Genomic DNA, 23,380 nt, shown 5'->3' with positions numbered 1-23,380 from the left:
GATCCTGAATAATAAAGAATGTGGTGATGATGGTAGTGGCAGATCAACCCTGCCCCATATGTCTCTCTAATTCCCAATTCCAACAAACCCTATTTTTACCAGTAAACCTTAATAGGGTCTATACCACTCTGAAAAATAAGCAATAAGCAGCCTTTACCAAGTAATAATAAGTACTCTACTTTACCTACAAATATGTATTGAATACTTGTTTGCTGACTAATGCACCTAAATTCCAATGAATTAAAATTTATGTTTTTCCTTCCTTTCCAACTTCTAATATCATTCAGTTTGGGAATGTAAGAGTCACAGAAGAAATATACTTGTCCATCAAAGTTACAGTGGATGTCACACACGACCAACTATGAGAATACTGAATCCATAACAGAGTAGAGGTGGCATTATAAAAGAGTACTCCTATTTAGAAATAGACTTTTTTAGTTAACATCTGAGGCAGAAAGCATAAATGCAAAAAAAGCATATAAACACTTTTGAGAGTTAAGAGTTCTTAGTTTGAATCTTCAGTGAAATTTTTATCTTTAGTAAACTATCTATCTTGGAAAGAGATTTGTTTCTTCTTTAGGGCAAATTTAAGCTGCTTAAAATATAGTAAGACACAACACTAACCTAGCTGAGCTCTGATAAGTCAACTTTCTCCACTTTCTATTCTTCCTTTGAACAAATCTGCATGCCCTTTAAAGTATAACAGAATATCAGGAGATATCAAAATCAAATTTGCTCAAAATGAAAGGATACAGTGTAAAAAATTAAATTTAAATACATATATGAATAATTTATTTAGATACAGTTGTTCTTCCAGTCTCCATATTATTTTTATTTTCCTTCCTTGAATAAGGAGAGCAATCTGTTTATAAATTTTATCAACTCACAAACTCAATGTATTACTTCATTTGCATATTTATCACAATCTTGAAGCATTCTTTCAATTAACCTCAAATAATTCATAAAAGGTTTTCTCTTAAAAGAAGTGATCTACATGGTGAACACTAACCACAGAACACATGAGTGCATCCATCTATTTAACTAATAAATGTAACCTCTATTGGTATAACTTAGGAAGGGCTTTATCAACCAAGGGAAACAGAATAAACTTACAGTGCAAATGAAAATTCACTATGGTGGGTGGAATTCTACAATTAAGTTTCTGACTATTCTAAAGGTAGGTATGAGTAAAAAAAAAAAAAAAATCATTTAATATGCCCAACTGGCATGGTTCAGTGGTTGAGCATCGACCTCTGAACCAGGAGGTCACAGTTTGATTCTGGGTCAGGGCACATGCCTAGGTTACAAGCTAGATCCCCAGTAGAGGGTGTGCATGAGGCATCCAATAAATGATTTTCATCATTTATGTTTCTATCTCTCTCTCCCTCTCCCTTCCTCTCTGAAATCATTAAAAATATACTGAAAGAGACTGGGGAAAGAAATAAAATTGATTAAAAAAATCATTTACTGTTATAAGAAAACCAGTAACATGTAAATTTGTACAATAAGTTTTTAATGTCTACGATATTTTACTTCCTTTCAAAAAATCAAGTTTTATAATGGAAACATCAAGTTAGCCTTGACTATAGCTGTACTATTGGAGTCAGTAGGTTAAACAAAATTCTTCAAGTAAGTATTTGAAGTATTTACCTAAATCTTCATACCAAGGCTTCAAATTCTTAATGGAAATAAGAATAATATTTTTACCCCAAACCTAAATACCAAAACAGAACAACAACAACAAAAATTCACAGAATAAATAAGGAACACAATGGGTTTAGATACACTTGGGCATAAGTTTAACCATATGTAATTTCCAATTATATTTTAATTTCTTAAAATAATTTGTGACTAACAAAGTGAATTCATAATAGACAGATTAAACATTACTAAATACATGTAAGGAATACAATTTTTCTTTCCAATTAATCAATGCCCCAATGCCATTTTGATTTTTTTTGCACTTTAATTTCTCCATTTATGAAATATAATACATGTCCTCTACTGTGAAATTATACCTTATGCATTTACACTTTAGGGATAACCTAATAATAAGCTTTTGTGGAATATATTGAGGTGTACATGCCAAGAAAGGAACGAAGTACAAACAAAATATGTAGACATCATGGATGATTAATAATCAATTTTTAAAGAGTACTTTTACACATCAGTAAACACATTTTTAAAATAAAATGCCAACGTTGAAACAAATAATCATTTCAATTTTAGACTTTGAGAAATCTTTGTAGACGATCTACATGTTTGATACAATCAAGCTAACTTTTGGCAGATCACTAAATTCAAGTCTCTATATTTAATGACTGTGTATGTTTGTATCAAAACAAACTTTAAAATGTTAGAATATATACATGGCCAGCATGCTAGTTTGATCTTACTTATCTAAACGTCTGTAATATCATGGAAGATATATCATAAAATACTAGGCTAACAGCCATTCTCCAATTAATCTATATATATAAAAGCCTAAGCAACCATTCGACCAATAGCTCTGATGAGCACTGACCACCAGCGGGCAGATACTCAACGCACAGGCATGGAAACATGGAACAGACTGATGAATCTCAGAGGGAAGGGAGTAGGGGGGAGGGCGGGAAGAGATTAACCAAAGATCTCATATGCATACTAGAGGCCCAGAGCACGATTCGTGCACCGGTGGGGTCCCTTGGCCTGGCCTGTGGGGATCGGGCCGAAACCAGCAGTCCAACATCCCCCAAGGGATCCTGAATTACAAGAGGGTGCAGGGCAGGCCGAGGGACCCCACCGGTGCATGAATCTGTGCACCGTGCCTCTAGTAATAAAATAACAGAGCAATGTCAGCAAATATTACACTTGTAGAGTAAATGAGAACTACCACATGTAAGGACAGTCTTACAATAGGTCAAATTATTCCACCTATGATTTATAAAACACATTATCTGCTCATCAGAAACTATGACATTCAATTTGATATATGAAAGAGGAAACTTACAAAGTTACTTGATTACTATTTCTTATTATGAAGAGGCACTTTTATGGTTAAGTAACAGAATCACTGTGAAAGCTTAACATCCTGTCTGCCAGTTAAGATTTTCAGAGGAAGGTGTAAAATCCAGCATAATACATGTCCTCTACATTGCAATATTACACCACTATGAAAAAAAATCAAGTTTGGTAGTACCCAATTTTTGACCAATGTATTTCTATTGTATTTCTTTAGAAACCACGCAAATCTTCACATGCTTTTATTTTCCAAAACAAATGCTCAACCTTTTTCCTAGTAGCCTAGCTACAACTCTACAAAAACAAACCTAGAGGGTGACATATGGAGGAAAACAAGTTTAGCTAAAGACACAGATCAAAAAGCAGCTTCTAATAAGAACATAAAGCTCAAATTGATCTGAGAACAATGTAAAAAGTTGCAAACCTTGAAACTACATAGTTAAAAATAGCACCTATAAGTATAACCAGTGGATGTGATCTCAAGATAGAAATTAAAACTGGAAAAACAATATGTATGTAACTTGTAAAAAACTGAAAGTCTAAAACTCTGTTAGAATGAATGTAAATTCAGAAAAAACACATCTTATGAACCATATATATCATATAGTACCTTATGGATATTAAAGTTCAATCAATCAATCAACTCAGTAAGTATCAGGCATAACTTTAAATGTGTAAACAGTCTAAAATCCAAATGGTTCAAACTGATTAGCAGAAAGCCAGGGCATGTATTAAGAGTATTTCTCTCAATATTACAAATGAAAATGAGCAAGTGAATATCACTCTAAGTATAAAAGTATCAACTTACCATATTATCAAAGCAATGTTTAGGAGGTTAATTTTGTTCTATTTTGCTTTCAGTTTTAGTCCTTTATCTAAAAATGTACTCTAACACACATCAGATACACAGTAGATAACAACTAACCATATTTAATTATTTTCTAGACTTCTGTATAGCTCAGTAACTACCCACAAAGTTCTGTGAACTCTTCAGCTTCAAGCCTTAAGTCAATCTATGATAGCCAATAGAAGTACACCTGTGTAATTACAACATTCCTATTTCAGAATGCTAAACATAACACAGACTATCCACACTGGGCTATTACATTTGGAGCAATAATGAATGCCAAGCTCAAATTATGCAGAAGCCACATTATTTTAAAAAGGCCATCCTATAATCTCATTATTACAAAGTAATAAATATAAAGAACAATATTTTAGTTTTAAATAACCACCACCAACTAAGGACCCTCTATGGCCAAGTAAACATTAAAAATAAAAGAGGACCTCATAATAAGTTACAATATAAAAATATTTCTAGGAAACAACTGGCAGAAGAAAAACAAAGCCGAATCACAAAATATACCATCTAAACTTATCACATACCAACTGAATAAGATATTTACTTTGTCAAATAAAGTCAAAATAAAGGGGAGAATGAAAGAAAAATCCAAATCAAAGCATTTCCTTTCATAGTATCCCTAATTCTCCTAACTATATAATAATCCTTTTGAGTGTTAATTGACTTGATATTAAAAAAAAAAATCAATCCTGGTCACCTCAGGCGCCAGCATGTTATGCTATGTAGAAATATTGCACTGAAAAACTACTCCGTGTCAAGGTTCCACACAAGAGATTTCATTTTATAAAAATCTTAAAGTCAGAATTTAAAAAGACAAAGAAGTTCCCAAAACAAAGAAAAAATTTTCCCAAGGGATACAAAGTTTCATTAACTATCTTAACTCTTTTACTAAACATCACCTTTCTGCCCCTCTTTGGATATCAAGCAATCAATAACAATGTCACAAAAGAATGTTTGTCAAGATGGAGGTGGGGTGTCACCTGTAAGGATTCTGTATAAAAAATGTAAACAATCCTACAAGAGGTGAGGAAAGCTCCCACCATCCTAAAACCTCACTTTGTGGATATTTAATGTTTCCCAGACTAAAATTAACATGAGTTTAGAAACTGGTGTGCAAGGTTTGTTGTTTGTTGTGTGTGTGTGTGTGTGTGTGTGTGTGTTGTGTGTGTGTGTGTGTTCGCGCGAGCGCACGAGCGCGCGCTATTTTTTATTTCTAAAAACAAATCTCCCCATAAGTCCCTTATTTCCAAATACTGTTCAAGAGTCAGTACCACTCACCGCAAGTAATACTGTTTTAAAGCAAAGGCAGCGTTAGAACAACTTCTGGGAAAGTTGAACTCTTCAACAATTTCTCCCCACTGATTCTTCTCAGAAACCTGTTAAAAACACAACCACACTTGTCTGAAAATACACAATCCAAGAGAACTCTAACCTAACTATGAAATAAATACCCATTCTACAGAGATCTGTAGATACCCGGGCATCAATGGGTGTTCCAGATCGACCCTCACGAGTTACCAAGCAAAGACAGCCTGAACCCCAGGTCTCCCCCGAGAGCCCCGTATTTCACCGCACTTGTTTTGTGGGGGGGAGTGGGAGTGGGGGTCTGGTGGGTTTGTTTTGTTTTTGAAGCCCGGACAATAACCAATCGCAAGTCCCGCTGTCGCCCCCTTTTAAATCTCAACGCGGTCCGTTTACACCAAAAGAAAAAAAAAAAAAAAGAAAAAGAAAGAAAAAGAAAAAAGTTCAAAAGGATCAATAGTGTTCCGGACAGCGACGTCCGCGGGGTCTGGGGGGGCCGGGGCCGGGGCCGATTCCGCTCCCTCTCCCAGATCTATCCATCTCCATAGGCCCTTCGTTGAGGCCTACAGCTTCTGCCTAGCCTTGAAGCCTAAGATGGCTATTTGGAGACAGGTCCTGGTTTCTTTTGTTAGCCGTATAAACCCAGGGCGACGGGGCCGAGGCCGTGCCCCCGGCCGCCGGGACCGTTCCGCAGCCGATTATCGATGTGAAACCTGCCCGCGCTAATTTTGAGTTGCACGAAAACTGCTCTCAGAGTCTGTGTGTGCCTGTGTCTCCGCCTGTGCTAGAGCGGCGGCGGCGGCGGCGGCGGCCGGCGGGCGGGCACGGGGCGGGCGCGGGGCTCCGCCGGGCACCCCGCACGCCCGCGCTCCCCGCCACGGCGCTCAGACCCCGCGGGCCGGCCAGGCAGCGGGCAGGGCGCGAGCCGGCGCCGGGCCGCCCGCCCGCCCGCCCGCCCCGGCCCCGCGCCCGCCGCGCGCACGCCAGCCACCAGGCCGAAAACAGCCCCGCCGCCGTCCGCCTCCGAGCCGCCGGCTGCGAGCGAAAAGGACGCCTCGGGCCCCCGCGGGCGGGCCCCCCCGGCCCCGAGCGCCCACTCCGGGGTCAAAGGAGACTTTTTGGAGGAGGCCAGCGAGAGGGAAATACAAATTAAAACTTCCACTCACCTTCGCGAATCCGCCTAAAGTAGTGACTCTGGTGTAGAGACCGTGCAGATCCAGCTCCTTCCCACCCACCGCGGGGATTTTCTTAAAAGGCGACCTGTGGGAGAGAGGAAGCCCCGCACTTGTCAGCCGGGACCCCGCGCCCGGCCGGGAGCCCCGTTCGCCCCGGCTCGCCCGGCGCTGCCCCCCCGGTTCTGCTCTCACCCTCGGCTGTGGTGGAACTGCCGCAGCTCGTCCAGGAAAGCGAGTCCCTTTCTCCGCTCGTCCGGAGGCGCCTTCCCCGTCGAGTTTGCCATTATTTTTTCAAAGGAGGTTTTAAAAAAAACCCAGATCGGTGTTTTAAAAGCGCCCCCCGCTCCCCGCGCTTCCTACCAGAGCCCGGAGCCCATTCCTCGGCCGGCGGCGGCGGGGCGCAGTCATGGGCCGGCGGTGGCGGCGGCGGCGGCGGCGGCGGCGGCGGCGCAGGGAGGGAGGAGGGAGGGGGAGGAGGAGGAGGAGGAGGGGAAGGAGGGAGCGAGAGGCCTGGGGGACCGGAGGGAAGGAGGGAGGGGAATTTCTAAAAAAGTTTAAAGAAATCGGAGCGAAACTAGAGGGGCAGGCGACTGCCGGATCGGCGCGAAGCGGCGGGGCGAGCGCGGCCCCCACCCCTGCCTTCCCTCCCTCCCCGCGGCCCGCTCTCGCCCGCCTCTCAGCGCCGCCGGCTCGGGCGGCTCGGCCTGGGGCCGCGATTCAACATGGTGCTGCTGCCGGGGGCGCGCGGGCGGGCGGGCGGGCGGGCGGGCGAGGGGATAGGCGAGCGGACGGTGAGGGTCGGGAGGCTGGCGGCCCGGGAGTTTCGGCGGCGGCGGCGGCGGCGGGGCTGGGGCAGGCGGGGCTGGGGGTGGGGAGGGGGAGGTCTGTGTGGTGGTTTGTGAAAAGCGGGGTGACAGCGTGTGTTCCGGCCGCGGCTTCGCGGGGCCCTCGCACACATTCACGCGCGGCCTCGGCCGCCTCGGCCGGGGCGTCCGGAGCTGAAGGCACCGGCAGCGGCAGCCCAGCTGCTCCGCGCCGCCGCCGCCGCCCGCCCGCTTCCCTCCCCGTCAGCCTTCCTCGCCGCCGCCGCCGCCGCCACGGCCGGCAGCTGCGCCGCACAGCGCCCCCCGAGGGCCGGCCGCGGCACTGCGCCCGGCTCCGCACCGCCCCGGCAGCTCCTCGCGGGGAACAATAGACTCGGCTCGCCGGGTTTAGGGTTCATCTGCAATGTGCCGCACATTTCACACGCACACAAAGCCGGCGGAAAGGGGGGCGGCGCGGGGAAACGGCCACTACCGGCTGTTCCCGGGTTGGGGGTGGAGGCGACGTTGGCTCCCCAGCCCGGCTGCTGGGAGGGCCGCCAGGCGCCCCCGGCCCGCCCCGCAGCCCGTGGGGCGCTGGGGAGGAGAGCGAGGCGCCGGGGCAGCTCCGCAAGCTCCGCATCATTCACAGATTGGAATAAAGTCAAGTTGTTACCCTTTTTTTTTTCCCAAGGTCTAAAGGAATCGGCTTTTTCTTTTTTCTTTTTTAAGCCTTGTGCTAGTATTTTGGGGGGATGGTTAGCACATTTCCCCCGAATTACCCACCAACTTTAGCAAACTAGACATTACACCCGGGGTGAGCGGCCCTAGCGCCGTGGCCAGAGAGGAATGCGCTTGATTCGTCCTGCCTTTGGGTTGGCTCCACGCATCCACCTCGACGATGCCGTGCTGAGTTAGGCAAACGGTAATTAAGCTGGTTGGGAAGCAATCTTTTGAACTTGGACAATAATTAACGTTTATGTATTTATACTAAGGAATATGAAAGATAGATGCGCTTAAAGTAAATACTGAATCCAACCTTGGTTTTCCTTGCTTTCTCTCGGATGTCTTCAAGGTGATCCCCGTCTTAAGTATTTTTGAAGGTAAACAAAAACGGGGGGCTGCTTCCGGGAGAGCCCCAACATCTCAACAAGCACTAAGTTTGCATTTACAAGGGGTGTTGGGACTCGACCCTCGGCTACCCACGTTCACAGAAGCGTCCCCCCTGTGGGAAGGGTCGTCGTTGTTCCCATTTTAGTGACGGCCGCTGCGGGCAAAGTCACCCACCCACCCAAGGTCACAGGCCCGTCCGTGTCTGTGGATGGGCGGCGGTTCCCGGTGGGGGTTCCACTGGGGACCTGTCTCTGGTGTTGAAAGGAATGACGTGATGGAGCCCAGCCTGCTCCCGGCGCTCACTCGAGGAAACGGCTTTATTTCCCAAGGAAAGTTTGTCTCTTCCGTGGGGTCGGGAGAAGGCTGTGGCTAGGAGGTTCCCGACGCCCGAGGGCCAGTGACCGTCTCGCCAGGCGCTGAGGGGCGGGGACCCGGCCGGGGGAGTGGAGACAGCGGCCCGGGGCGGGGTGGGAGGGGGGCGGGGTGGGGGCTGGGGGGGCCCGGCCGCCGGTCCCTTCCCCGGACCGGTCCTTGTAGGGGCGGCGGCGACGTGGGCCGCAGCGCCGCGCGGCCTGGCGGGGCGGCTTCCCTGAACGCCGCCCTTGCGCGCCGCCCCTTACGTAACCGTCAGCGCCGGGGATTCCCTAGAGGGGGTCATTCTATTCAACCATTACACACACCCCAGGCTCGGCCGCCGCCGCCGCCGCCTCACAAAATGGCGGCGCCCATCGAGGAGACGGCGGCCGCCTCCTCGGCCCCATTTTGTGGGAGGCGAGAGATCTGTCAACATGGAAAACCTCCGCTGCGGATGCGTCTGCGTTTGGAAAGCCCGCTTAAGGGATGGAGTCGAGGGGGATCTCATTCGACGGAACGTGTCAGCGCCTTCCAGAGCCTCTACGCTCTTAAAAAAAAAAAAAAGAAAAGAAAGAAATTCCCATTTTCTCGAAGGAAACGCCAGAAGCCTCCGGGTAATTGTAACTGAGGGGAGAAGGCGAGGCTGCGGTGGACTTCTCCGGGGACTCGCCGCGCCGTCTTCCTGGCGGCTCTCCCACGCTCCCGGGAGCTGAGCGCCACGCCGCGCAGGGTCGCCCGGGCCGCCGGGCCCTGGCCGAGGGGACGGGACCCGGCGACGCGGAGCGGCACCGGCCTTCGCTGCCGCGCCACTGGGGCAGCGAGACTTTTCGGTGGTTTTTAAATGGCAGCGTTCACGGCCCAGTCGGTACCCCCTCGTCGGAGTCGTGGGCTTTGGGGGCTCCGGAGGTCCCCGCTCCGGGAACCGCGGTCGCCGGGAGTCGCGTAGCCGGGAGCGGGCGGACCGGGCCTCGGCTGGTGTGGACGGGGCCGAAGTGGAACGGGGGCTCCTACACGGACCTTCCAGCCGTCCGGTTCGGGACCTGGGAGTGTGTGTGAAGGTCCAGTCGTGCGGTTCGGGACCCGGGAGTGTGTGTGAAGGTCCAGTCGTCCGGTTCGGGACCTGGGAGTGTGTGTGAAGGTCCAGTCGTCCGGTTCGGGACCAGGGGGTGTATGTTATGGTCTCGGGGTAGACGATGGAAAGTCTGTTCTGGTAGCTCACTCTGCAGTGGGCAAACGTGATTTATCTTCTTTCTCCTTCGAAGGGCGGCATGGAGGAGTGACATTTTCTATTTTTTAATTTTCCGAGGGGAGGTAACCACTTTTAAGCCACTGACGGCTTGCTATGAGTGTGTGTTTGTTTGTCTACACACCTGCGTGTTCGGGAGTGTGTTTTCCTTTTCAGTTCAGGTACCAAGGCTGAAGACCTGGAGTGTGAGGCTAACGTTTAAACGCCTTTCTTTGAAATTTAAGATGTGTGACATATGTACCTGGAGAATTGACGCTGGGAAAAAAAAAAATCCCTTTCTGCAGAAGAAGCTGCATCTATAAAATGGATTCCTAAAGTATGTCCGAAGGATAGAATTTAAATTCATAACACTTTGGATATGCTCTCGTCAAAGAAAAAATAAATAAAAAAAACCTGATGATTATCACATCACTATATGGTTCAACTTCCCCACGACTAGAAAAATGTAAGGCAAAAGTAAGCTTAATATTAGCGGCATTTGCTTGTAAAAGGAATGTATGTAATAGTTTAAGGAAAAAGGAAATTCATCTGATGAAACATTAATTACACGAATAATTTACTTTAGATGGTTTTTTTTTTCCGAGTGGAAGCAATCATTTGTACTTTTATATGACCTATATATTATTTTTTAAGTGTCTTGTTTGTGTTGATTTTGACCCTCATACGTCCTCTCTGATGCAGAACTGTGTGTGTCTGCAGCCTGCGCCTATCACTAAGCTCCATGCCCATCCCCTGCCGCACCCTGGATGCTACTCCAAGTGTGTGAATTACCAAGATAGTTTCTGGTCATGTCTATTCCTGCTGATGTTCTTTATACTTAATAAATTTGGTTACCACTAATCAGTCTGTATCTCTTGCAAGAATACCTTATCTTAGCACCCAAGTACCCAGGGTTGCACTGAAAGTCACCCTAATGGAGAGTATTACATTTATGATAACGTATTGCAGTTCCTGTAGTGGGCAGCATAGAGCAGGTGGATCCTGGGCAAGAAATGTTAATTTCCCACAGTTTTACAATAGATATTCTCTTAACTAATTTGATGACATAAATAAAATGTACTTCGTAATTTTCAAACATTAATGGGAAAATAGTCCTGTAAAAATTACCTACAGTGAAAATTATTGAAACTCAATTTGTATAGCTTACTGTTCTGATGAGAAATGTTGACAAAAGTTTTTTGATGTGAAAAACGCAAACCATTTTTAATACTAACTCCATAATTAGAAGTTTCTGTTACTTTAGATGAATCTCTGATCCTTATCAGTTTTAATATTATCTAACCAAGAAATTATAATGTTTAAAATTTTCTTATTCAAGTCAACTTTAAGAAAACTATGCCAAATTACAAATCAAGCATGTCAAGTATATGATTAAAACAGCTGAAAAAAGTTAATTGAGGAATTGGTATGTCAGTTCATTGGAGAAATATTTGGATTTTAGGTTACTATAAAGCTTAAAGGAATTGGTTGGACAAGGCTATAGAACTTAAATTTGTGTTTCTTTAAAGATGATCTTAAGAAAGATAAGAACACTTGCAGCTCTGTCTTTACTGCTGTACTCTTTTAATGTAGGCTAATTTTCTGGATGATTTGCCCCCAAAGCATCTGAAAAGGTTTTTGGTTTGTTTGTTTTTTGATAGATATTAGAGGTTATGTTTCGTACATAAATCCAGTGCAGTTTTTTTTAAAAAAAGACTTTAATAAGATTTAATAACTAAAAAGTTAAATTTTAGCCAATTATAATATTCTTTGGAGAGGCATTCCCAAATGTGCTTTTGACTGGGAGCTGGTCTCATCAATTGTTTAGGTCAGTTATCTAACCCTGAATGTTTTAAATTGGTATGAGTTGAAGGTGCTACATTTGTATTTATTTCATCTCTTTTGATCACTGAAAAGAAAAGTAGGCCCCAACTAAAAGTGCTCATTATAGTATAATCACAGTTTATAGTAGATTAATAGATTGTTTATAGTACTTAATAACTTTGATAAGTAGGATAGCCTGAATAGGAAACACTTATTTTTATTATTAATTGTTGTGTTATTTATTTGTATTACAACTGTAAACTTACTTTTGCCCACCCCTGTATTTATTGAATGCCTACCTTGAGCAAAAGGTGAGGGAGGAGAAATTGAAGGAAATTATACTCCAGTACTAGATTTTTCTTAACTGCTAGCTTTAAAAGATTATAATGAAATATTCAGACTATAGGGCTCTTAATTTTTAATACGTAAGCAGAATCTTTAACAGAGTTAAATTCAAAATTCTGTTTAGAATACAGACAAATATAATTATGTGTAAAACAGCACTACATTAATGTTAAAATGTTAGTGTTATTTGAAGTGCTGTAAAAATATTAACAGCATTTAAATCACATTGTTTGAAAACTCAGATACACAAAACATCTGATTTCAATAATTAACTGTTTAATTATGGAAAAGGCAAGGGAATGTTCAGGGAATGTAAAAAATATACTACTGAGCAAACAGGAATTGTATTCATGAATTTTGATTTTCTGTTTCAATTTTTTAGTACATTAACTCTTCTGACATTGTGTTTTACTATTTATTAAAAAAATTAAACCCCAAAGACACGTTAAGCTTTAAGGAGTTGGCAGTCTTGTTGAGGAAACAATAAAATAAGCATTAATCCAAAATGCAAAACTATGTAATAATTAGATTTCATAAAACTATGTTTAGTTTTTTCTTCCTAACTACACGAGTTAGAGTAGTATTGACTTAATAGTAATTCATTCAACTTTTGTTTTTCTCTGAAAAATCAAAAGTCAGCCAGGGCCAGTGTAATTTGTTGATGCTTATTGCTGTACATTAAGGGAAATTCTAACCAATGGTTCAGTGGCAACAATTTTTTTTTAAGTGCCATGGTTCTTTGACATAATTTGTAGTATGTAGAAGTAAATTAAAACCAATCTAGAATAATCTTTGTGTGATAATGTACATGAAAAATACTAATAAACAGTGTTTTAGGGGTACAAAATAACTCAATATTTTGCAGTTAATTACAATGCTTCCAGATATTTTAAATAAAGATGAAAAATTTAAGAGTATTATGCTACATTTTTATAACCAAATTTCCCTCTTTTTAGCAATGCTAATATTAGTAGCCGTTAGCCATTAGTGATTATTGATAACCTAAATAAATATGACCTTAGGCCCTTCTAATTAATGTCTATTACTTTTAACTGCATTTAAAGACAGATTTCCTCAAGGCTAATCAGGGGTTAAATGATGATCCTCCTGTTCCTCTGGAAACTGAAAAGAAGCTTCCCTCTCTTAAGGGTATGCAGGAATTTGCTCTTTTCCCTCTGAACTAAATTTATCCTTTACATTGCCGTATGCTAATGTCAGTTGTTTTCCTGCTCCATTAAAGTTGGGGCCACCATAATAGTAGTAAGACCTAGACCACACTGTCCTGACTGGGCTTGTGCCCACGGCGATACTCTCCTTCCTCACCTATCCTGTTCTCAATGTCAATTTCTGAAGAGACTTTTGAAATAATAGTATTAGTATATTCCCAGCTAAATAAGTCAACTTGTGGTCTATTTATGGTGTTCAAGAAGTTCACTAACCCTGTGAAACAAGATGTGTTTATTGCATTTTTCTAGGGAGTTTTATTTGTTAAATACAAGTTTCGAGGATCACCTGAGGTGGTGTTTTTTATTGTATGTGTTGTTGGCCTCTGGGCTTGAAACTTTAAGGAATACCACTTGAGTTCATCAAATTGTAAGAATTACAGCAAACAAGCAATCTATTTCTGTTTTTAAAGAACTACAATAGATTTTAAAATAAAGTTTAATTAATTGCATTTAACTATTTTTCAATTTTCCCTCTATTGAAAATGTACAGATAAGAGATTTAAGTTTATTCAAAATAAATCCCAAATATAATTCTTCAACTAATTGGGAATGCCTAAAGATTTATGTGAACCTATTTCCATTGTGTGCATAGTTGTGTGTACTTCCTGTTCATGGGTGACATTGATCAGAATGTTTCTAATGGTGTGTCCAAGACACTGCCATCTTCCTGTTCTCCTTTGTGTTCACTTGCTCTGCTGCTCTTTGCTGCAGTTTCTGATGAATGTACCTAGGAATTGACTCAGACCTTGCTTTTTTATAGATCTGTCGACAGAGCTACTTCATCCCACAGGTTCCTGTAGCTTATTTGTGGGCCCTGTGTATGATAATTGGAACTTAAAGGATACTACATCAGACTGCAGTTCAGCATAGCTTTTTTAAAAAAAATGCTAACTACTTCCATCCTAAAAATTGCTCAGTGGATATTATTAATACATTAATTATTTCTGTGCCCTTTTTTTATATGTAGATTCTTATATGCATAATTATCGTTATTTAAAATCCACAATTCCATGCATTGTTTGAAGGAGGGGGAAAGCTAGCAACTGTTCATGTTTTACTTATATATTAACATTAAAATTAACTGAACCAAAGGGAAAGGGCATATTTGAGAGAAAACATGTGTTTTACTCAGACTCCAATAATTAGGCTGATGCATTTAATATATGTTATACATTGAGCTCATTCTTAAAAGGTAAACATTTCACAATATGCCTCCTGGCTTACAAATTAGTGCTTTTTCTATTTAACATTCTTTCTGTCTTGCTAATAAAATCCAATTTCCAGAATCATAGTTAGTTGCTAAGCACATATGCATAAAACCATAAATTTATCCAAGTCATTTATTATTTAAAGAGTAGTATATAAAAATTTAAACAGAAGTCATTGATCAGTGAAATGACAGAAAATAAGGAAAATAAAAATAGAACTATGGTAGAATAAGATAAAAGGCCTTTAAGGAATTATCTGGAAAACTGAGCTCAAATATGAGGTCTGGGTCTTCTTAAGCAATATATCTTAAATTAGAATGTGCAGGAACTCACTTATCACTTCTTAGGGTTTCTTTGCCAATGTGCACTATTTCTTTAGCAACCAAATAATTTAATGATAGTTATTTGAAATTAATCTTCTAAGGCCACAACTTATATAACATATTTATAAAAGTCCCTGCTACATATGGACTAACATTTTTTGCCTCACAATAATACTTTGTACAATTTTATAACTGCTAAGTGTCTTATAAAGAGCTACCAGCCCTTGTAAATAGGTCCCGGCTTTCAGTCTGGTGAAAGTTGGCAAATTCTGACATACTAGTAGCTTGAATTGTCAGAAACATAGGGGCATCGTTCTTTAGTAGTGAGAGCACAGACCCTTTCTTTGCTAGCCAAGATGAAGTCTGAGCCTATGATTTTATAGGATGTTCGTGCAATAGCTATCCTCAGCAGATATAGAGAAGTCGTCTTACTGTTACTTTATTTTCATAGTTTTTTCTCTCTGAGATTGCATATAACCTCACTTGGGAATGTTATTTCCCTAAACCATTGTGCTTCACAGATGTGACTATTTCCCCCTGGGAAGTATAGGAAGATACGAAGCCTGGCCAAATGTCTGCCACCAGATAAGAGATTAAGTTTATTCAAATGAGCTCAACAAATGAAAAGAGTGTGTCTTTGCAAGTTACTGTCCTTTCCTGAAGTCACATGTTATAGTTGGAGGTTTCACCCAGAATCAAAGTGCCAGGTAGCATTTTTTTGTACAGTTCACTTCCCATTAACACAGTATAAGAATTCAGGTACATCAACCGCTAACTGTAAGGCAGGTATTTCCATATTTTCCCACAAATTTTATCATGACAAACTAATGCCATATTTTGAACATTAAGGGCGATTTTTATCTTCAGCTGTCCAAACATTGCACATATTGAGGCAAAGGACACTGGTATAGGAGTTTCTTCACTAGTATTTGTGGTAATTGAGAACAAACCTACATTTAAGGAATATATTGTTATGTATCTTTTGAGTTACCACCGCAAAGGATATAATAGCAATAACCATGTACAGGTCCATTATTTTTAGTAAAGTTAGTTTTACTCAGTCTTTAGTAGTAGATGTTCCTTACCTTATAATTAAGACTCAATAACAAAGCCAGAAAGTTCAGGAAAGGTAGTGCAGCAATTAACAACCTTCACAGTGCTTGCTCATTGTCATGCACTTGTCATTCTAGTGGTGGTCATTTGCCAGTCTTCTTTGATGAGAGAGCAACAGTCTTGCTTTCTCTTGTATTGACTGATAAGTCTCAAGTAAGGATATCTTTTCCAAGAGGAAAATAATTAAATAGGTTCCTTACAGAAAGATTTCAGAGCAGTAAATCCGCCTAAACAGTTCTGTAGTCTTTGAACCCAGTTCAGAAGTAACCAAAGCCAAACCTCAAAGCATGAAAGCAAAAGGTGGACTGTAATTAAGGGAAACAAATTCTAATCTAGGCAGTCAGAGGCAAGACCTTACTATTGACACGTAAGTTAAGTGCTATCTTCTGTAGATTTTAGTTGCTTCATGATGGATTTTCTTGGAATAGGACTGGAAGGTTTCGGACATGTTTGAAATGTGAAGTTGAATTTTCTTGACTAGAAGGCCAAGGTCAAAACAGAAGGCCCACTAGCTATCTAAATAGACCCAGCATTACCAGGAACTATCTGTAAGCTGACACCATGTCTAGAAGAAACCAAAAATTAATAATAAATTGTTGGATGGATGGGATATTCATCTTCTTAAACATTAAGCATAGATCCAAAACAGAAGAACTTTGCAAAATGAATCAAAAATTGTACCTGTTTTTTGTCAAATCAGCAAAAAATATATTTTTTTTAGTGTGCCACAGAATTTTAGTAATTAGTTTATATGGCCGTGAACTGAAAAAGGTTGAAAATTGTTGATATATAAGATTAAATATTTACTGAAGGCTTCCTGAAGTGGGATGATTTTGTTTATTCTATTTTTTAGTTTAGTTTGTGGCCTGATCTTGAAAAAGAGTAACACCTGAATGAGTTAGAAGAGGAAATGAGTTGGTTAATAAAGATATGAGCAACAATTCCTGTTGAACAAGAAATCACCACAGCCTTAGTTTAGTAAGATTAATAGCATTTTCTAATAGCCACAGCTCAAGAAACTGTAAGGACTATTAGATATTTTAGCTCCTCCAGAAGTGACGAACCTTTATTGTTTTTATAATTGTCTGCAAGAACTAACAGAAAGCTTGATGAGAGTCAGTCAGTTAATGACTTCTAAGAAGTACAAGTATAATCTCAGGTGAGGACAGCACTTTCTGCCACCTAGACAGAATATGGAGAAAGCAAAACTTTTTATTACCTTGTGTTGAAAACAGACTGCATACCAGAGACCAATTTATTTTTTCTCTGAGCTACCAGTTCCCTCTTCAATATTATACAGACGTGTTTTGTTTTGGTCATAGCAACTATTATTTAAACAAGATGAGGTAGTCAAAACTTTTTCTTTAAATATATCATACATAATCAAAGATGTATGTGTGTGTGACCATTTATATGCAAGAAAGGGGATATACCAATGATTTCTCCCCTCAGCTTAAATAAATTTGCAATAAAACAGAAGTCAGAATATATTAAACATTATTAATAAGGCTACAAATTATATCAGACAACCAATCAGAATTGCAGGCTATAAAAGTTATTTTCACAGGATATAGCAACACTGAAATCCATTTCTCCAACAAGACTACTTTTTTGAAATAATATTTGCAGGGGCAGTTCTATGATACAGAATAGAATTCTGTCTGCTTTTTAGCAGCTATAGGGAAGAAGGTACATTTTCCCCCTTTAATTTTGCTAGGATTTTTTTTATTATTATTATTTAACCCACATTTATAAGTGCCTAAATACTGAAATTCCATTAGCTATCATCAAGAGAGAAGGGCAGTTACAAACTTAAAATTCATAAAAGGGCAGAAAGGTGATGAATGTTAAATGGAATATGGAGTATGGCAGATTAAGATGCTTGTTTTTAACCATCTGTATTCACAAGAGTAGAGTTTTAGTAAAAGAATCCTATTTAAATCACCTGTTTTTAATTTTTAATGTATTTCTTTTAGTCTTTATAAACCACTAGAGGCCCGGTGCATGAAATTCATGCACTGGGGGAGGGTGGGGGTTCCCTCAGCCTGCATTGCAAGAGGGCGCAGGCCAGGCCAAGGGACCCCACCAGTGCATAATCAGGGCCGGGGAGGGATGCAGGAGGTTGGCCAGCCAGGGTGGGATCACGGAAGGGCTCCAGGGCAAGTCTGGCCTGTCTCGCTCAGTCCCGATCGGCCGGACCCCAGCAGCAAACTGACCTACCAGTTGGAGCACCTGCCCCCTGGTGGTCAGTGCACATCATAGCGACTGGTAGACCAGTCGACTGCCCCCTGGTGGTCAGTGCACATCATAGCAAGTGGTTGAGCAGCCTTACCATATCATTAACATATTACACTTTGGTTGGTTGAATGGACAACCGGACACTTAGCATATTAGGCTTTTATTGTATAGGATTATTTATAATCACAAATAGTCTGTAGTTTGGAAAAGCGATCCTATTTGTTATTCTCCCCCAATCATTTAATCCAATCCCTTCTAATTTTTATAATATTTTCCCAAGAAATATTTTCCCAAGAATTTGCAAATTTGCTCTATTTTTCACGTATTTTCTGAAAATGTGAAAACTGTTAAAAGTTTGTGTTTTCATTGCCTTTAATTTATATTAAAGACCATAATCATAGTGTCAGGAACAAACAGGAAAAGGAAAAAATATATCAACAGATTGTTTGAATTTAAAAAAAAGAGAAAACAGGAAATAATATGCCTATCCAATCATTAAATCAGTTTCAAGATAGACACATTTTAAATGCCTAGCAAAAACATATTTTTCTTAATCGGATTATGATGCTTTTCAGAGGACCCTTAAAAGTTGTGTGAAGTTCATATTTGACAATTTAGGCACCTTTTTTGCAGTTTTGTAAGAATTTCCTATGTAAGAGAGAACTTTAACAAGGGCTATCTGATACCAAAAAAAAATATTTGAAGCCTTTTAAAATAGATACTCATGAAGTAGCTTAAATGAATGTCTTACCGTGTAAATGACAGAAGAGTTCCTCATGACCCTTCAAACTAGAGGTTTTGTTGCTGTTGTTTTCTTCTGTCTCCAAACCACCATTGATTGAAGGCTACCTGCCAGGCAACTTGTGCTGAGACCCAACGCTGTGTGAAGAACATGCAGAATCTTTTTTTAAATGTTGGAGTTTATAATGATGTGAGGGAGCAGTGAACATATAAATAATTGTACTACAATATGACCAAGGAGTATGATGGAGGTGTTGGCTGTGCTTGGGGCAGCCTGGGAGCTTTATAGAATAGGGGTTATTTGAGTGTATCTTAAAATAAGAATGTTCATAGTCGGTTGTGGGGAAGGTAGGGTTAGGGCATTAAAAGTCTCGGAGGTATGAAAGGGTATACTATGTTTTGGTAATGATGACTAGCCCACTGGAAGAGCCCATTTTGCAGGGGTAGAGATGAAAAAAGAATAAAGGTCAGAAAGCTACATTGTAGTCAGTCTGGAAGAGGCATCTATGATATGGAATTTGGACTTATTTCCTGAAGGCTGTATTTCTCATCTATTTTTCTTTAGCCACATAAATGATAGACATACTTATATGCAAGGATATGATGAAAGTGAGGGCTTTATTCACAGAATGAGAGGATGGATTTAAGAAATAGTGACTAATTTCTACGACTCACCCAAAGTGCATGGTTCCATTCTAGTAATACTGCTTCCTCAGCGTGGTGTGTCTCTCTCTCTCTCTCTCTCTCTCTCTCTCTCTCTCTCTCTCTCTCCTCTCTCTCTCTCTCTCTCCCCCCCCCCCCCACATCTACTGCCCCTACTTGCCTTCACACTGCTGTGGCCAATACATTATCATCACCATTCTTCTTTGAAACAGGACATTTATTTTTATTAGAAATAATACAATAAATAAATTAAACAGGACATTTTCCTGAAGCTATTTTGACATAGGCCATGCCTCTTTGGAATGACTGCTTAAAAACACTTTTTAAAAATAATTAACAAGTATGCAGCATATACCCTGCCCCTCATATTCTTTCTCTTTGATTATCTCATCCTTCCCTCTTTCTCTGAATTTAAAAGATAAAGTAAGTACAACTTAAAGAAGCGGGAGGAGTAAGAGTGTCTGTTGCACATGTTACTTGGTATATTTAGTATTAAAAAATCCATAACATTTTAGGCATCTTCACAATGTCCCTAGCATCCAAAGGAATACTTCAGAATGTTATGTACTTCTTCACTAACATTTTCTTTTCCAAACAAATGAATTTTTTCTTTCTCATTCAGAGCCACATTTTTCATCAGGATTCTCCTAATATTCCTTGTATAGACATATTTCAGTTCTGTGTTGTCTTTCAAGGGTACAGCACCTTGCTTTGGTATAAGAATAAAATGAAGCTTTCTGTTCTTATAGTCTTAATGCTAAGCAATTAGGCTGGTATTTAGATTTTAATATCACATTGGTTTAGTGCTTTCAGGCAGTGATTTTATAATTGACAGTTCACAGGATGTAATAAAACAGAGCTAATCCTACCTACACATTTTTCTCAGCATTAGCTTATGTAATTTATATACATACACGCATGCATGCATGTGTGTGACACCTAAGTGGTATATTTTTGTCAGTGAATTTTTAATGTACCCAGTCATTGTGTAAGCATCGTTGGATTACTTTGTAAATATGTACCTTACATTGTGCACATAAAAGTAAATCTGCCATTTATCTGTCCTCTACTGTAGCCTTATTGGATGTTTGTCCATTTATTTATTCAGTTAATGTTAAAAGTGCCCATTGCATACTATCTTCAAGAAATTGACACTTATAAAAATTAAAAATGTACAAAGATAACTAATATAAAATAACAAGTGCCATTAAATATGTATAAGGAATCATTCTGTTTTCTATCTCATGTCTTGGAAGACATGGATAGCATAGAAAAACAATTTTAAATACATCATAGAAACTCTTTGATGTCATTTATTAAATTCAATGTTTGATTAGCTTAAGAGTATTTTGACAAGACTAAGACTCCACTTTAATTGACCATAACTAGAATATCAAAGCATTATAACTGAGATCCCAACCATTTTTGAGTTTATGTAAGCTTAAGGCTTAGCTTAAAGTTCAAATGTCAGTCTTGCCCTGGCCAGGTGGCTCAGGTGATTGGAGCATCGTCCCACATACCAAAAGGTTTCAGATTTGAAACCTTTCTGGTCAGGGCACATACCTAGGTTGAGGGTTTGATCCCATTTGGGACATGTACAGGAGGCAAACCATTGATGTTTCTCTCTCATATTGATATTCCTCTCTCCCTTCCTCTCTAAAAAAATTAATAGAAACATATCCTCAGGTGAGGATTTTTTTTTTAAATGTCAGTCTTAACAGCTATTAAAAAAAAAAACAAAAAAAAACACTTCAGCCAAAGCCGGTTTGGCTCAGTGGATAGAGCGTCGGCCTGCGAACTGAAAGGTCCCAGGTTCGATTCCGGTCAAGGTCATGTATCTTGGTTGCGGGCACATCCCCCGTGGGGGGTGTGCAGGAGGCAGCTGATCGATGTTTCTCTGTCATCGATGTTTCTAGCTCTCTATCCCTCTCCCTTCCTCTCTGTAAAAAAAATAAAATAAAATATATTTAAAAAAAAAAAAAACACTTCAGAGTCAGGTAGAATATAGGTATTGCTGACACTACCCACAATCAGGTATCACCCATAATAATAAAAAAAAATTGTATGTAAAAGCATATATTTGTCTTAGAATTTGTTCTGACACATGCAGTGGTGAGAAACATTAAAAACTTTGGATGTTGCCTAGCTGGTGTGGCTCAATGTTTGAGCATCAACCTATCAACCAGAAGGTCATGATTCGATTCCCAGTCATGGCACATGCCCGGGTTTTGAACTCGATCCCCAGTGTAGGACGTGTAGAAGGCAGCTGATCAATGATTCTAATCATTGATGTTTTGCTCTCTCCCTCTCTCTTCCTCTCTGAAATTAATATGTGTATGTGTGTGTGTGTGTGTATGTACATATACATATATATATATATATATTCCAATCTGAAAAAAAATTTCTGTATGTTTATTGATTTGATAGCTCACTCTAACTACTTCCTGATTCAGTCATGGCTTCTGGATATCTGAGCAGAAGAAATCCTGGATCAGGTGAATTCACTTAAAGAGTAGAATCTCAATTCAGATCTAACCACATGCACAAAGTGCCTACCCTGTACCAGATGCATTCATGGTTGAGATTTCATTCAGTCACTCCAGATGATTGAATCAGCTCTAAAACGTTAAAATGATTTTACTTGACATGAGATTAATGTTCCCTGAGACCCAGCACTATAAAATAATTCTTTTTCCAGCATAGTCATTTATTACAGTTAAAAGGAAATGTTATATTAAACATTTGGATATTCTTCATGCTTCTTGTGTAAGTGAACAAATTGATATTTCTTTCAATATGATAAAAATCCTAGAACTTAAATGCTTTCTTTTGTAAGTATAATCTATACTAATAATAGAGGAATATGCAAATTGTCCAGGATGCCATCATGTCACGACCAATCAGGACAGGGGCGGGGCTGCAGCAGAGAGCTCTCAGCATGCCTGCGCCAGGGGTCCGAAGGGCACAGAGAGGAAGGGAGAGCAGATAGGCAGTTAGGGGGATCAGGCGAGGAGGGGAGAACAGATAGGCAGGACGATCAGGCAAGGAGGGGGAAGCAGATAGGCAGTTTGGGGGATCAGGCCAGGATGGGGAGCAGATAGGCAGGGGAATCAGGCCAGGAAGGGAGGGCAGTTATGGGGATCAGGCTGGCAGGGGGGAGCAGTTAGGCAGTTAGGGCGATCAGGCCAGCAAGGGAGAGCAGTTAGGGCCATCAGGCCGGCAGGGGAGCAGGTAGGGGCATTAGGCAGGCAGGCAGGTGAGCAGTTAGGAGCCAGTGGTTCCGGATTGGAGAGGGTGCAGGCTGGGCTGAGGGATGCCCCCCACCCCCCCACCATGCACAAATTTCGTGCACTGGGCCTCTAGTCATTTATAATAATTCTAGCAATAGTAAATATTTAAATAGTGTGGAGAGCAGCTACAGCGTTTGGACAGGCTCAAGCCTCGGAATGACTTGTGGCAAAGCCACATACAAGTCCCAGCTTAGAGGGCAAAACCCTCCGCACAATTATAGCCAAAAGGCTATGGTTGTAAGCTTGACCTTATAGTTCAACCCTGCAGTCCTAGGTAGCTAAGGGATGTGGGCTGCGGGGGAGTGCAGCAAGTGCTGCCTAAACAAAGATTGATAGAATTCAGAGAATGGCAACAATAGGAAAAAAGCAGATTTGAAATTCACAAGAATGTTGTAAACATCTTGCCCTTGTCACCGCCCCTCCTCAGGTTCACCCCTGGCCATGCTGGACGCGGTTCAAAATATACAAGAACTAGAAGGTACCTGGCCCTGGCCGGCAATCAGGGCCAATCAGTTTCCCCGCCTCCCTGCCTCCTCCTTCCCTTGCCACCCGCGCGCCATCACTGCATGGTTCCCCCC

The 23,380-nt window shown here is 41.1% G+C and overlaps 1 protein-coding gene across 1 annotated transcript in view; it reads right to left on the bottom strand.

Moving 5' to 3' along the window:
* ARID2 (AT-rich interaction domain 2) overlaps window positions 1-7,438 on the bottom strand; it is a 184,325-nt gene extending 176,887 nt beyond the window's left edge. The window contains exons 1-3 of the mRNA XM_079774640.1: window positions 6,532-7,438; window positions 6,331-6,424; window positions 5,141-5,238 (exon numbers count right to left, since the gene is read on the bottom strand). Of these exons, the coding sequence (XP_079630766.1) occupies window positions 5,141-5,238; window positions 6,331-6,424; window positions 6,532-6,623 (284 nt within the window). The 5' untranslated portion in view covers window positions 6,624-7,438. The remainder of the gene's footprint in view (window positions 1-5,140; window positions 5,239-6,330; window positions 6,425-6,531) is intronic.
* Window positions 7,439-23,380: the final 15,942 nt, after the last annotated feature.

This window comes from Cnephaeus nilssonii, assembly GCF_951640355.1.
Source record: "Cnephaeus nilssonii genome assembly, chromosome: 6".
Taxonomy (NCBI): Eukaryota; Metazoa; Chordata; class Mammalia; order Chiroptera; family Vespertilionidae; genus Cnephaeus; species Cnephaeus nilssonii.
This window is presented reverse-complemented; position numbering and strand designations above follow the sequence as displayed.